At 43.8% G+C, this 16,324-nt stretch overlaps 1 protein-coding gene across 3 annotated transcripts in view; it reads right to left on the reverse strand.

The window, feature by feature from the left end:
* The window catches only part of rad18 (RAD18 E3 ubiquitin protein ligase), a 396,256-nt gene that overhangs the window by 171,268 nt on the left and 208,664 nt on the right, over window positions 1-16,324 (reverse strand). For all 3 annotated transcript variants that reach the window (XM_068051447.1, XM_068051446.1, XM_068051448.1), the window contains exons 10-11: window positions 13,419-13,538; window positions 10,631-10,796 (exon numbers count right to left, since the gene is read on the reverse strand). In XM_068051447.1, coding sequence (XP_067907548.1) covers window positions 10,631-10,796; window positions 13,419-13,538 — 286 coding nt within the window. The remainder of the gene's footprint in view (window positions 1-10,630; window positions 10,797-13,418; window positions 13,539-16,324) is intronic.

A 16,324-nucleotide genomic window follows, 5' to 3' on the forward strand; every position in this document is an offset into this window, starting at 1 on the left:
TTCTGCAGCAGCTGATAGTCCACAATGCCTCATGATGCCCAATTTGCATGCTTTTCTGAAATCGCATTTATCACAGTGGTAGTGCCACACAACACATTGGAAGGTATCCTCAGTGTGAAGATGCAGTCCTGTCCGATTCTCATAGTGCTATACGAACTTACTGTCCCTTATTCTTATGGTGCTGTATGACAGTCTTGTTCCTGACTCTCATGCTGCTGTACGAGTATTGTCCCTGATGGTGATGTATGACACTGTTGTCCAAGATTCTCATGGTGATGTAGGACACGTTTCTGCCTGATTCACCAGATCTTGTATGTCAGTCCTGTCCCTGAATGTCATTGTGATGTCCAGTATTCCTGTCCCTGATTCTCGTCGTGCTGTATGATAGACAAGCTCCTGATTTTCATAGGTCTGTACGACAGTCCTTTCCCTGATTCAGATGTTGCTGTAGGACAGTCTTGCTCCGCTTCTGATCTTGCTTTAGGAGAGTGTTGTCACTGATGCTCATGGTTCTATACGATAGTACTGTCCCTGATTCACATGGTGCCGTAAGACAGTGTTCTCCTGATTCACATGGTGCCGTAAGACAGTGTTCTCCTGATTCTGATGGTGCAGTACAACAGCCCTGTCCCTGATTCTCGTGGTACCGAATGGCAACCTTGCACCTGATTTTCTTGGTGCTGCTTGAAAGTGCTGTCCTAAATCTCTTTGTGATGGAGAACAGTTTTGTCCCTTATTCTGATCATTGTGTCTGACCATTCTGTCCCTGATTCTCAGGGTACTGTACAACAGTATTTTTCTGATTCTCAGGGTACTGTAGGATAGTTTTTTTCCCTGATTCTCATGGTGCTGTATGAGAGTCATGCCCCTCATTCTCATGTTGATGCAGAATTTTATTAACAGCTGCTTCCTCATCTAGCAGCCCATTTTCTTTAAAGCTCTCGTACTGCTTGCGGACCTGCATTGTCGCTGATTCTCATGGTGCTAGACCACACAAAGCGACTATACAATCTATGAATTCAGTAGTGAATGGTGGTTGACAATTAAACAATGGGAGGTGGTGGCTCAGCGAGCATTCACATTCTGAATGATGGCACACCCTAGCATGAGAGTGCAAAAGACGAAGCTGAAGATGATTGAAGCAATTGCAACCATCTTCAGCCAGAAGAGCTGAGTGGATGATCCAACTTGGCTTCTCCATCATCACAGCTTTTCCAAAACTTTTCATTCAATTCTAGTAAATCTTCATTTTTAGCACAAAGAATATCTTTTGAATAATAATAATTGTCCCCTCCATTTTGCTATTCTTAACCAATTCCACTATCTCAGCCACACCCCCATGCCATTCCCGTTATCTCATACCACACCCATATTTAATATAGTACAATAGAATGTATTTAGAATATAAACTGAGGGGACTCTCAGTGCTGCTTGTCTGCACTGAGTGCTGCTGGAAGGCAGAGAGTGTGAAGAAAGGAGTTTGATAACAGAGGGAGTTCGGGAAGGAGGGGAACTATAAATTACGAAAATAAATTTGAGTGCACAGAGTGTAAAGTGGGAGTTTGGTGCGTGAGGGAGGAGCTTCTTTCTTTCTTCTCCCTTTGTTCAGCGTCCAGTAGCTGCCTCTCTCTTTGGTGCAGGGGAAGAGGTTGATTGGCGAGTAACTGTTTTACTTCTCATTGGAATAAGTTTTTAAAGTTATGTTATGGCAGATCAGCTCGGCTAAGCAAAATGTACGTCCTGCGGTATGTGGGAAGTCATGGACGCACCATCTCTCCTAGACAAACACATCTGCAGAAAGTGTCACTGGCAGAAGCTTGAGCTCCAGGTTTCGGAATGTGAGCAGCGGATGGAGTCACTGTTGTGCATCTGCGAGGCAGAGGACTACGTGATAGCACGTTTTGGGAGGTGGTCACACAGCAGGTAGGAGCATGCAGGCAGAAAGGGAATGGGTGACCGCCAGGCAGTCTAAGAGAACCATGCAGGCAGTGCAGGAGTCCCGAGTCTATCTTGCTTGCTAATCGGGTTTCCATTTTGGATACTGGTGGGAGTGATGGTTACTTGGGGGAGTGCAGTCAGAGCAAAGTCCGTGGCACCATGGGTGGCTCAGCTGCACAGGAGGGGCGGAAGAAGAGTGGAACAGCAATAGTGATAGGGTATTTGATAGCCAGGGGATCAGACAGATGTTTCTGCGGCAGTAAACGTGACTCCAGGATGGTGTGTTGCCTCCCTGGTGCCGGGGTCAAGGATCTCACAGAACCGCTGCAAGACATCCTTCTGGGTGAGGGTGAACAGCCAGAGGTCATGGTCCACATTGGTACCAATGACTTAGATAGGAAGAGGGATGAGGTCCTGAAATCAGATTTTACGGAGTTAGGAAAGAAATTAAAAAGCAGGACCTCCAAAGCAGTAATCTCAGGATTATTTCCAGTGCCACGTGCTAGAGAGCATAGGAATAGGAGGATTGATCAATTGAACACGTGGCTGGAGAACTGGTGTAGGAGGGAGGGCATCAGATTTATGACGCATTGGGACGGGCTCTGGGGCAGGTGAGACCTGTACAAGATGGACAGGCTACACCTTACCAGGACTGGAACTAACATCCTCGCAGGGAGATTCGCTAGTGCTGTTGGAGAGAGTTTAAACGAGCTTGTCAAGGGGAAGGGAACCTGAGGGGTAGCTCAAATTGGAAGGAAGCAAAGTAGTAACAGGAGGTAGCAAAGTAGCAAGTGACATTAGAAGGCAGGCGAAACAAAGGCAGGCATCAACTAGGCTTAGAATGCAGAAGGTCAAGAAGACGAGGTTAAGGGCATTCTACCTGCCCAAATACAGGTAAATGGGTATGGTCTACTTGCTACAGGGTGATCAAGACTGGGAACTGAATATTCAAGGATATTCGACATTTAGAAAGGACAGGCAAAAAGAAAAAGGAGGTAGTGTTGCGCTGATAATAAGGGATGGGATCAGTATATTAGTAAGGGAGGATCTCAGATCGGAAGAACAAAATGTGGAATCTGTTTGGGAGGAGCGAAGAAAAAGCAAGGGGCAGCAAACATTGGTAGGAGTTGTTTATAGGCCGCCAGACAGTAGTGGTAGTGTGGGCATGGCATTAATCAGAAGTTTAGAGATGCATGTAGCATGGTATCCAGTAATCATGGGTGACTCCAATCTGTATATTTTTTTTTAATTCATTCATGGGATATGGGCGTGGCTGGCTAGGCCAGCATTTATTCCCCATCCCTAATTGCCCTTGAGAAGGCAATGGAAACGCTGCAGTCCATGTGCGGTAGGTACACCCACAGTGTTGTTAGGCAGAGAGTTCCAGGATTTTGACCCAGCGACAGTGAATGAACGGCAATATAGTTCCAAGTCAGGATGATGGGTGGCTTGGAGGGGAACTTGCAGGTGGTGGTGTCCCCATCCATTTGCTGTCCTTGTCCTTCAAGGTGGTAGAGGTTGCGGGTTTGGAAGGTGCTGGCGCAGGAGCCTTGGTGCGTTGCTGCAGTACATCTTGTAGATGGTACACACTGCTGCCACTGTGCGCCGGTGGTGGAGGGAGTGAATGTTTGTAGATGGGGTGCCAATCAAGCAGGCTGCTTTGTCCTGGATGGTGTCGAGCTTCTTGAGTGTTGTTGGAGCTGCACCCATCCAGGTCAGTGGAGAATATTCCATCACACTCCTGACTTGTGCCTTGTAGATGGCAGACAGGCTCTGGGGAGTCAGGAGGTGAGTTATTCGCCTCAGGATTCCTAGCTTCTGACCTGCTCTTGTAGCCATGGTATTTATATGGCTACTTCAGTTCAGTTTCTGGTCAATGGTTAACCCCCAGGATGTTGATAGTGGGGGATTCAGCGATCGTAATGCCATTGAATGTGAAGGGGAGATGGTTAGATTCTCTCTTGTTGGAGATGGTCATTGAATGGCACTTGTGTGGCGCGAATGTTACTTGCCACTTATTAGCCCAAGCCTGGATATTGTCCAGGTCTTGCTGCATTTCTACACAGATTGCTTCAGTATCTGAGGAGTCACGAATGGTGCTGAACATTGTGCAATCATCAGCGAACATCCCCACTTCTGACCTTATGATTGAAGGAAGGTCATTGATGAAGCAGTTGAAGATGGTTGGACCGAGGACACTACCCTGAGGAACTCCTGCAGTAATGTTCTGGAGCTCAGACACCAACCAACAACCACAGCCACGTACCTTTGCACTAGGAATGACTTTAAGCAGCGGAGAGTTTTCCCTCGATCCCCATTGACTTCAGTTTTGCTGGGGCTCCTTGATGTCATACTCGGTCAAATGCTGCCTTGATGTCAAGGCCAATCACTCTCATCTCACCTCGAGTTCAGCTCTTTTGTCCACGTTTGAACCAAGGCTGTAATGAGGTCAGGAGTGGAGTGGCCCTGACAGAACCCAAACTGAGTGTCACTGAGCAGGTAATTGCTAAGCAAATGCCGCTTGATAGCACTGTCGATGACACCTTCCATCACTTTACTGATGATGGAGAGTAGACTGATGGGGCGGTAATTGGCCAGGTTGGATTTGTCCTGCCTTTTGTGTAAAGTGTTGTAGTTGAACTGGAAAAACTTGGCTAGGGGCACGGTAAGTTCTGGAGCGCAGGTCTTCAGTACCATTGCCAGAATATTGTCAGGGCCCATAGCCTTTGCAGTATCCAGTGCCTTCAGTCATTTCTTGATATCACGCGGAGTGAATCGAATTGGCTGAAGTCTGGCATCTGTGATGCTGAGGACTGCAGGAGGAGGCCGAGATGGATCATCAATTCGGCACTTCTGGCTGAAGATTGTTGCAACTGCTTCAGCCTTGTCTTTTGCACTGATGTACTGGGCTCCCCCATCAGTAAGGATGGGGATATTTGTAGAGCCATCTCCTCCTGTTAGTTGTTTAATTGTCCACCATCATTCACAGCTGGATGTGGCAGGACTGCAGAGATTAGATCTGGTCCATTGGTTATGGGATTGCTTAGCTCTATCGCATGCTGCTTATGCAGTTGGCACGCAAGTAGTCCTGGATTGTAGCTTCACTAGGTTGACACCTCAATTTGAAGTATGCCTGGTGCTGCACCGGGCATGCCCTCCTGCACTCTTCATTGAACCAGGGTCGGTCTCCCGGCTTGATGGTAATAGTAGAGTGGGGGATATGCTGGGCCATGAGGTTACAGATGGTGGTGGAGTACAATTCTGCTGCTGCTGATGGCCCACAGCGCCTCATGGATGCCCAATTTTGCATTGCTAGATCTGTTCGAAATCTATCCCATTTAGCACAGAGGTAGTGCCACATAACACGATGGAGGGTATCCTCAATGTGAAGACGGGACATCGTCTCCACAAGGACAGTGTGGTGGTCACTCCTACTAATATTGTTATGGACAGATGCACTGCGGCAGGCAGATTGCTGAGGACAAGGTCAAATATGTTTTTCCCTCTTGTTGGTTCCCTCACAACCTGCCGCAGACCGGGACTAGCAGCTATGTCCTTTAGGACTCGACCAGCTTGATCAGTATTGGTGCTACTGAGCCACTCTTGGTGATGGACATTAATTGAAGTCCCCCACCCAGAGTACATTCTGCGCCCCTGCCACCCTCAGTGCTTCCTCCAAGAGGTGTTCAACATGGAGGAGTATTGATTCATCAGCTAAGGGAGGGCGGTAGTTGGTAATCAGCAGGAGGTTTCCTTGTGCATATTTGACCTGATGCCATGAGACTTCATGGGGTCTGGAGTCAACATTGAGGACTCCCAGAGCAACTCCCTCCCAACTATATACCACTGTACCGCCACCTCTGCTGGATCTGTCCTGCCGGTGGGATAGGACATACCCAGGGATGGTGATGACGATGTCTGGGACATAGTCTGCAAGGCATGATTCCGTGAGTATGACTATGTCAGGCTGTTGCTTGACTACTCTGTGGGATAGCTCTCCCAACTTTGGCACAAGCCCCCAGATGTTAGTAAGGAGGACTTTGCAGGGTCGACAGGGCTGGGTTTGCTGTTGTCGTTTCCGGTGCCTAGGTCGATGCCGGGTAGTCCAACTGGTTTCATTCTTTATTGACATCGTAGCAGTTAGATACAACAGAGTGGCTTGCTAGGCCATTTTAGAGTCAACCACATTGCTGTTGGTCTGGAGTCACATTAAGGCTAGACCAGGTAAGCACAGCAGATTTCCTTCCCTAAAGGACATTAGTGAACCAGATGGGTTTTTACAACAATCGACAATGGCTTAATGGCCATCATCAGACTAGCTTTTAATTCCAGATTTATTAACTGAATTCAAATTCCACCTAATGCTGTGGTGGAATTCGAACCCATCTCCCCAGAGCAATACCCTGGGTCTCTGGGTTACTAGTCCAGTGACAATATCACTATGCTACCACCTCCCCGGAGAGAGCCAAGGGATTAGGGGGAAATGAGGAATTGAAGGAAATAGAATGAGTAAACCTAAGGAGCCCTAATGCTGTGGAGGATGAGTTTCTGGAGCGTGTTAGGGATGGTTTTCTAGAGCAGTATGTTGAGGAACCAACTGGAGAACAGGCTATTTTCAATCTAGTGTTATGTTATGAGAAAGGGCTAATTAATAATCTTGTTGTAAAAGAACCTTTAGGGATGAGTGACTATAATATGATGGAATTTTACATTATGTTTGAAAGTGAGGTAGTTCAATCTGAAGCCAGGGTGTTAAATTTGAACAAAGGAAATTATGAAGATAGAAGGGGCAAATTGGCTGAGGTGGATTGGACAAAATATTAAAAGGTATGACAGTACATAGGCAATGGATAGTCTTTCGAGGAATATTACATAGTTTACAGCAACTATACATTCCTTCAAGGCACAAAAACCCCAAAAGTAAAGGCAGTCAACTGTGGATAACAAAGGAAGTTAACGATTGCATGAGATTAAAAGAAAAGGCCTATAAAGTTGCCAGAAATAGTAGTAAACCTGAGGATTGGGAGGATTTTATAATACAGCAAAGGAGGATAAAGAAAGGGAGAATAGAATATGAATGTAAGCTAGCAAAAATTATAAAAATGGACTGTAAAAGCTTCTATAGGTATGTAAAAAGGAAATGTTTGGCTAAGACAAATGTGTCTTCATTACAGGCAGAGTCAGGAGATTTTACAATGGGGAATAGAGAAATGTCAGAGAAGCTAAATGATTATTTTGTGTCTGTCTTCACTGAGGAAGATACAAGAAATCTCCCAGAATTAGAGATCCAAGGGAATGAGGAATTGAAGGAAATTAGTATGAGTAAGAAGGTTGTATTGGAGAAATTAACAGGGCTGAAGGTTGATAAATCCCCAGGACCTGATATTCTACATCCCAGAGTGTTGAAAGAGGTAGCTATGGAGATAATGGATGTATTGGTGATCATCTTCCAAAATTCTATAGATTCTGGAGCAGTTCCTGCAGATTGGAAAGTTGCAAATGTCACCCCACTATTTAAGAAAGGAGGGAGAGAGAAAACAGGGAATTACAGACCTGTTAGCCTTACATCTAGCATTGGGAAAATGCTAGAATCTATTCTAAAGGAAGTGTTAAATGGACACTTGGATAATAATGATCTGATTGGGCATAGTCAACATGGATTCATGAATGGGAAATCATGTTTGACGAACCTGTTGGAATTTTTTGAGGATGTTACTAACAGAATTGATAAAGGGGAGTCAGTGGACATGGTACACTTGGATTTTCAAAAAGCCTTTGATAAAGTCCACCACAGGACATTGGTTAGCAAAATTAAAGCACATGGGATAGGATGTAATATACTGGCATGGATTAAGGATTGGTTAACAGGCAGAAAGCAGACAATAGGAATAAACGGGTCATTCTTGCATTGGCAGGCAGTGACTAGTGGGGTACCGCAGGGATCTGTGCTTGGGCCCCAGCTGTTCACAATATATATCAATGAGTTGGAAGTGGGGACTAAATGTAGCATTGCCAAGTTCGCGGATGACGCAAAACTAGATGGAAATGTGTGTTATGAAGCAGCAGCAAAGCGGCTTCAAGGGGATTTGGAAAGACTTAGTGAGTGGGCAAGAATGTGGCAGATGGAACATAATGTGGAAAAATGTGAGGTTATTCACTTTGGTAGGAGAAATAGATGTGCAGAGTATTTCTTAAATGGTAATAGATTAGAAAGTATAGACCTGGGTGTCCTTGTCAATAAGTCACTGAAAGTTAACATGCATGTACAACAAGCAATTAAGGCAGTTAATGGTAGGTTAGCCTTTATCGCAAGAGGATTTGAGTGCAGGAGTAGTGAAGTCTTGCTTCAATTGTATAGCACCTTGGTTAGACTGCACCTGGAATACTGTGTGCAGTTTTGGTCCCCTTACCTTAGGAAGGCTATTATTGCAATAGAGGGAGTGCAACGAAGGTTCACCAGAATAAAAGCAAAATACTGCAGATGCTGGAAATCTGAAATAAAAACAAGAAATGCTGGAAATACTCAGCAGGTCTGGCAGCATCTGTGGAGAGAGAAGCAGAGTTAATGTTTCAGGTCAGTGACCCTCCTTCAGAAGGTTCACCAGACTTGTTCCCAGGTTGGCGAGACTGTCTTATGAAGAGAGATTGGGGAAACTGGGCCTGTATTCTCTAAAGTTTTGAAGAATGAGAGGTGATCTCATTGAAACCTACAAAATACCTAAAGGGATAGACAGGGTAGATGCAGGTAAGGTGTTTCCCTTGGTTGGGGAGTCTAGAACCAGGAGACACAATTTCAAAATAAGGGGGAAGCCACTTAGGACAGAGATGAGGAGAAATTTCTTTACTCAGAGGGTTGTAAATCTTTGAAATTCTCACTCCCAGATGGGTGTGGAAGCTCAGTCATTGAGTATTTTTAAAGCAGAGATTGACGATTTCTAAATACAAATGACATAAGGGAATATGAGGATAGTGTAGGAAAAAGGCATTGAAGTGGATGATCAGCCATGATTGTACTGAATGGCGGAGCAGGCTCAATGGGATGAATAGCCTACTCCTGCTCCTACATTTCTATGTTCCTATTTACAGTAATTTACAAATCATGAAAAGAGGATCGGTTCGATGATAAGAGGTGGTGGTGGAGGATCAGGGCCTGGTTCTCTTTCAGCTTTATTCTGGTACTCGACAGCAGCAGTTGATTGTGCAGTTCTTCTACCAGGTGGCCCACCGGCTGAGTCGGGAACACGCTGGCTGCCTCAGGAGGAACGTTGAAAAAGCCTTTGTGCGATCCCGGAGCTGCTCCTGGTCATCGGTGAAAAATGATTCACAATCCGTGGCGTAGTCATTCACGCTATTGGGGAAATCTTGAGCCAACTGACGAGAGATGCGTCAGAGGAAGTCCATGTACCTCCCATTGGCCTCCTCTAGATATCTTTCAGTTAAAGAGGATCCCTTCACAGATCCAATAAGTGGGAAGATCATCCACAGTGTTGAACTGCAAGATCAAGTGATCTCCTCACTCTTTCCATCCAAGTGCAACAACAAGCACACCAGGTTGGAATGGACCTGCCAGGAGAAGAAAGACGTGGACCCTCCAATTCCGCACTTGGTCAATTTCCCCAACACGGTAAATGCTTCCACCCTCTCAGACTCTGCCCCGAAGAGTGGCTGGATTCTGTGATGCATTGGATCCACAAAGGGCTGGATGGTGTTTGCCATTGACTCTATGATGTTCTTAATCAGACAGGACAGCACCGCATGCGTGAGCAACTCCGACTTCTGCTCATTCCCCAACAGGCTAATCAATGTGTCCATCATGCTCCAAGACTGCCTTTTAGCTCCGAAGTTAATATTTTTCAGGGCCCTGACACACAGCAACTGGGTAACAGGAGAGACATAGAGACCTTATCAAACCGTTTACCACAGTGTCTGTGAGCTGTGGCCCTGAAACCAGTGGAGCTTTCAGCAGTTCTCTGAAGATGATGATTACTGTAACTGCCTGACAGTCTTGGAGCATAATGATGAGAAGCCAGTTGGTTCACGATACAAGGCAGACTGTAGCCAGCATGTTTTGTCATTACTCTGGCCAGCAGAAGAACCCCCGTGTCAAAGTGGCTCAGTTTCATCATTTGGCACCATCCTCCAACTCTGTTCAATTTTTCAATGATGTCTCCATTTGTTGCTTAGTGTAGAAGGACCTTTAGTGTCAGTACACACTTCGTACATATACTTGACGACGATGTTCGGAATTGGGCACATGTGCAAGTACTGTGCCACCTAGTAGTTGCGTTGTCAGCAAATACAGCCAATTTATACAGTTCAGATTTGACAATTCTGTGCTGAGTTTTCCAAAGTCAGCTGGAGCAGCAGTTGGGAATACAAATATCCTGGATTTACCTGGGCTAGGGAGATGAAAACTTACATAAGCCATCCTTCCCTTCCCTTAATCCTACCTACTGACACCTGCTGGCAACTGCCCCTGTGGAAATCAGGTGAACACAGGGCCAGGCATAGCTGTGATATCGCCTGCACTCCAATAGTCTGCGGACACTATTGAGGGGGTGGATGGACACAAACAACTTGGGCAAGCTACAGCAGAGCAACTGGAACACCTGGACTGCACCCCAGCAAGAAATCAATGCATCTTGGACAGGGTCGGTGAGGAGATGAAGAAGTGAAGCAAAAATGAAGTTACCTGGCTGTTGACAAGGGTGAAGCTGCGACCACATCGGACAAACAATGCTCATCTTTCAAAGTATCAGTTGTCGCAAGTGAGCCTGTGCTTTGTGATAATTGTGGCTCATCCTGATGCACTTCTTGTATGCTGTAGTCCATGTGCCGGCACTCCTTTATATCTTCTCCTGCAAGTAGGATTTGCTAATTAGTCTCATAAAATCTTAGTCAATGCTCAGCAATTATTTCACTCACTATGCACCCTACCTGATCAGGAACTTGGGTAGGCAATTTGCTCTCTTTCAGTGCCATGCATATACATGCATGAACCTCACACTGCACAACCAGGAGACATACTTCTTACTATCTGATGACCATGCCACCATTTTGCACTGATACTAACATAGGATTTCATGCCTCCTGGCTGTACGTCTCCTTTTTATACTTCTACAACATTGTTATAAAATTACAATGATATCCTGGCTTATCACTGACCAGAGACCTAACAGCACCAGCCACATAAGTGGTGTGGCAACTGGAGCAAGTCAGAGGCTAGATATTCTACAGCGAGTGCAAGTTCGTCAGCAATAATTGAGTCTATTAAAATAACGCGGGGAAAAAGGTATAGGACAAAAGCCACACATCTTTGAAAGTTGAAAAGGATATTCAAAAGTTGCCAAAAGGATTCATGAGTGCATTATATTCACTTTCTGAAGCAAATCTGACAAAAAAGTATTTGCCCTTCCACTCAGATATATTATTGTTAGAAATACTTGAAATTCTGCACCCAGGAGATAGAGTGTTGCAAAGGCCAAATTATCTATCCAAGAACAGTGCCCTGCTGACAGTCAATCAATCCCCTTGACACAGGTGAAATTTCCTGTTATTTGGATTGCTAGTGACCTTTCCAATCTTCAATAACACATGGGATAGAGTGACAGGGCTGACAATTATGTACAAATGACCTACAAGAAGTGGATTGAGTTTTTAAAATGTGACCAAATCAGCAGGGGCCACTGCTTTACAAATGATACCTTTCCATTTTGCGATATATTTTTAATAAACACTATTAATCACTCTCCAGTAGCTGAGACGTGGTAGTGGCCAACACTGGCGTCAGTTTGGAGCTCAAAGTCTAGCATCAGTCACCGCACTGCTGCAAAGTCGATGATGGCATAATGCATATATCCTGCTGCTGAGACAATTAAAGGGTAGGAATAGGTCACAGGAGCTCTACTGGCTGTTACATTTGTGACGACTTACACTCTGCTAAATCTGGTCTTGCGCCAACTTTCTTAATTCACCTTACACAGTAACTCTGCTGCTGGGCCGATTGCATTTTTGTTAATGGCTACTGTATCTGCCCTAAACTGTCCAAACTAAGAAATCATCCATAAACCAGGTCCTCAAAAGGAATGGCACCCAGTACATTGAATGGGAGGAGGGAGAAATGGGGTTGGAATTCTAACTCATGCTCCTCAATGTTAGGTGAATCTACTGTGCCTAGAGTTTGGATGTGCAAAGAGACCACACTCTATTATGCAATGGTTTTATTGGGTTAAGGAGTTTATCTAACAGTTTTTATCAAGCTACAATACTGTCGTGGTTCTAATACAGAACAGTAAGACTTGCTGTTTTGCCAGTACATGTTAATGTTGTGCAATAACCTTGAATCAAATCAAAGCTGCCTGCACTTTTCCCATTATATAATTCAAAATATATCATCCAGACACAAATCAAACTTGGAAGGAAAAAAATCTACCTTTTTTCAGAGCTTATTCTGCTATTTTTGTGAAAATTCCGCACACCCGCCATTACATATTACCAGAATCCTAGTGTCAACACTGTATCATGGAATGGGAACATCTGTAACCCACTCAGTTCGTTTCCACATAAAATCAGCATCAAACTCACCCTGGTTTCAACACTCAAGAGTTATGCTTTGATACTACGTTCATATCATTTCCTGAATCAGGCATAGTCTGCACTGGCCACTGCATGGAGTCTGAAACAGTGTAGGACTCCTAACAAAACCAGAGCATCAGCCTGGTGTTTGTTTGTGTGAGGCAATGATCAAAAAGAAACTGTACAGTCTGGTTCAATTTCTTCTGAGAATTTTAGGTCAAACTAGCTGAATTCTGACTACAATGTGTTCTGTCAATTTCAGCACGAGTGACCCATTGAGAAATGCTATGAAAAGCACTTTGCTTCAGAAAAACCTGCAGGCCAAAGCAGAATGAAACAGTATTTTGACACCTGCTTCCTTACTCAGCAGCCCTGATCTCCTCTTCAGTTATGACCAGCTCTTGCTTGGAAAGGAAAGGAGTACTATTAAGAGCAAAGTCTGGCCTGTCTGTTTAGCAGTTGAATCTGCCATTGATTTCTTCCGAGCAGCTCTTTTTTCTCCATCAGGGGCTGCTTCTCATTTGGATAACAGGCTGGATGCAGGTTGTGCTTCGGACACCTCCCACTACAATGTTTTCATTGATATATATTTTTACACGTGACATGCTCAATGATATTATGCCAGTAACAAACTTTTTATAGTTTGATTTTATGCTTATTCTGACAAGAATGAAGGTTTCAATAATCATATCTGGTGCAAGCAAAAAATTGAAAACACCAAAATTTAAAGACAATAAAACCAATTACATTACATTATCATCCTACTCGGAACTAAAGAGTATTCATGTCTGGAATTGCTTGATTAGATTTGGTATGTGAAAGGCCACCTAACATTGGAACAAGGTTTGCAAGCCTAGATGAAACTTTAAGTAAAATTGAAAAATAAACCTCCCTGTTCCTTTTACCTGTGATGGTTAAATACTGTTCTTCAGTATCCTTGTCGCTTGTCACTTTCTTCCCCTTTGTTTGCCATCTGTTCCTCACCTCAGCCACTAACTGTTGAAACTCCTTCTGATGTTTTACACCTGCAATGTAACATGACAAAATTGTTTTTCAATATTTACACTATCAGAACAGTCCTGACATCCTGTTTTTGGAATGTTGCAATGAGTCAATGAGTGGCGTGTGACAGAAATCCCACACACCAAATGGAAAATATTAATTTAATCGTATGGAACTTTGCCTGAGACTTTTTACTGGACATTATTACAAATAACTTTTAAAAAGCGGAACAGAGCAGCTAAAGATCGCCACGCACAATTTGCATATGAGAAGGTCGGCTGGGAGACAGAGGTGATTACCCAGTCCAGCTAGAACAATGGGGGGTGCTCCCTGATTCAATTACCTAGAATGGCTTTGTCAATGTTGATCGTCAAAAACTATCGAAACCCATTGACCTTGAACGAGCCAAACCACCCCCCCCCCCGCACCAAATATGTCTGAACAGCCTTGAATTTCAAAGATCATTCCAGAAACTTTTGTTTCAAACAAAGAGGTGGTCACATAACATGACTACCTGTGTAACTCAGTTTGTGAATTGTGCCTCAGAAAGCAGATGGGAACTGAACTCCAAAGAAGGAACTGTCTCTCTCACCCTCTCCAGTAAAGTCCCAGGGTAGCCTCGGCTGCAGCTAAACTTCAAATCTACAGATCCTCACAGCAACAAAGAGGACAGATAAAGCCTCTCTTTGGCGTTCCAGAACCAGAGAAGCAAGCCTGAATTGTTCATATGGTCCAGTGAGGACTTCAAGACTTCAATTTCAACTAAGGACACTGGGTCTAAACTTCCGTATTTAAATTCCATTTTTTATTAAGGACTCTACTCCAACTTCCCAATTCTGTTTCCTTCCCTCTGTATCTATTTGCATGTGTATGTGTGCCTCTCATACGAATGTGAGCGTGGATGCGTGCATATTTTATGAATTTTAGCCTGTTTAGAGTGATAAGGTTAATAGACTTACATCTTTCTTGTTTAAACTCAAGAAAACCTGTTCGATTGATTCATTTGCAAGTATATATTGGAGTAACAGGAGCAAGTACTCAGAGTTGGCAAGTTAAATCACTGTGCTAAAAGGATAAACCCTGTTGCGGTCAAACCATAGAAGGGGTGAAAGGGGAGCCTGAGACCCCCTCCTCTCCTGGTCGTAACAGGTGGTAACAAATGGCAGGAGCTCTCCACATACTGTTACAATCACCTGGTTAATGGTTGCTGTTAATATTTTAAAGGTCACTTTTAGTTTTGGGAAATTAAATGTGCACTTGCAATAATTTCAAAAGGTTCCAGACCACCCAAGATATAAAGTTCAAAAATCTCTCCATGAGTGCCTACAGAGTTAGAGAGGTGAAAGCCATAAAACCACAGGTAGCCTTGTTTAGTTGGGCAACAAATAAATCTAGAAGAGTTTGCTTTGTCATTGTTAGCGATATCAATTATTCATCAGGAATCAAAGAGATTCAGAGTTAGAAATAATTGGTTTAAATTGTTATGTGGGACATGTACTACTTTGTTATGGAGGTAGATGTTGCGCTTTTAGGGTCAGGTTTTTTTTGGTTGCTTGCTGAAAGTCAGTCAGTTGGCTTTTGGAAAGCTGTTGGCTTTGAAAGCAGTTGGACTCAGGAGCCGAGAGGCCATCAGGTTTTGAGGCAGGCCCGTGCTCAAGCTGGGAAGTCCAGATCCAGGAGATCTGACATCTCAGAAGATAGCTAAGGAAATAGGGAAATCAAAGTGAATTCCCAAGAGCTGTGGTACACTTCGGGTTGGTCCTAGGAGAAGTGAAAAAACCACCAGAATCCTGTAACATATAGGGAAAATGTTTGTGATGGAAATAACAGTAGAATATGAGTGCTCTGTTGAGATTTAGAATTTAAAGTATTCATCTTCATGTTCTGTTAAGATTTTAAGTTTAAAATATAAGTGCTTCCAAATTGTAGCTTTAAGTTAGCAGTGTTTTGCTTTATTTAACTCTTGTACAGTAAAGTTTTTGTTTAAAACATAAAATATTGTGGTGTAATTCTTTCAGTAATAACTTTTAAAAAGTGAAAATCGAATTCCCAGTCAACAATGCCCTAACGGGATTGTAACAACAGAATACACTGATCCCACTAATCATCTTAGAGATTTTCAAATAGCCACCAGAATTGGAAAGGTCTTGCTGGCTGTAGGAAGGGGTGAGAAGCTCTGGACAGATTTGATTTCTAAATCCAATTATATCTCACGATACAGTTTTCTACCTGGGTTTCATTCAACCTGAACACTGGTGGTATACTTTACAACCATAATTCACCCTCTCAAGGAAATGTTTCATCCTCTCAACTCCAGCTCTAAACCTACCCATATGAGGCGACTGGAACTGAAATATGAGAGCACTAAGGGGGAATTCCATCCTTCCTATCACAAGAGAAATGCTACAGGCAAGGTCTCATTTTAAATGCATCAGCTATACTCTGCCATACGTCCCACCATCTTTTCCCGAAAAATCCTTACAGCGGCCTTGTAATGTCTGTGCACCCTACATACAGTCTAATCCATCCACCCCATACTTTGCATCCCTGCTCAATCTCTGAACTTCTTGTTGCCAAACCAGCGAGAGAAAACTATTAGAAGGTGGGAGAATCACAGCCTTCCAAATATGAGGCAAGAGGATGTACTACTAGAAATTGATCAGATATAAGTGTAAGAAAAACCTTTTTAATTTTTCTATGAAAGTTGATCTTAAGGGGCACGAGGTCTAGCTCGACTGAGTTCTGCGAGACAGAGTGCTTAACTCAGGAATTTGGTAAGTGAAGGAATTTTAAGGGTTGATCTCTTTCT

Source organism: Heterodontus francisci, chromosome 19 (assembly GCF_036365525.1).
Source record: "Heterodontus francisci isolate sHetFra1 chromosome 19, sHetFra1.hap1, whole genome shotgun sequence".
Classification (NCBI taxonomy): domain Eukaryota; kingdom Metazoa; phylum Chordata; class Chondrichthyes; order Heterodontiformes; family Heterodontidae; genus Heterodontus; species Heterodontus francisci.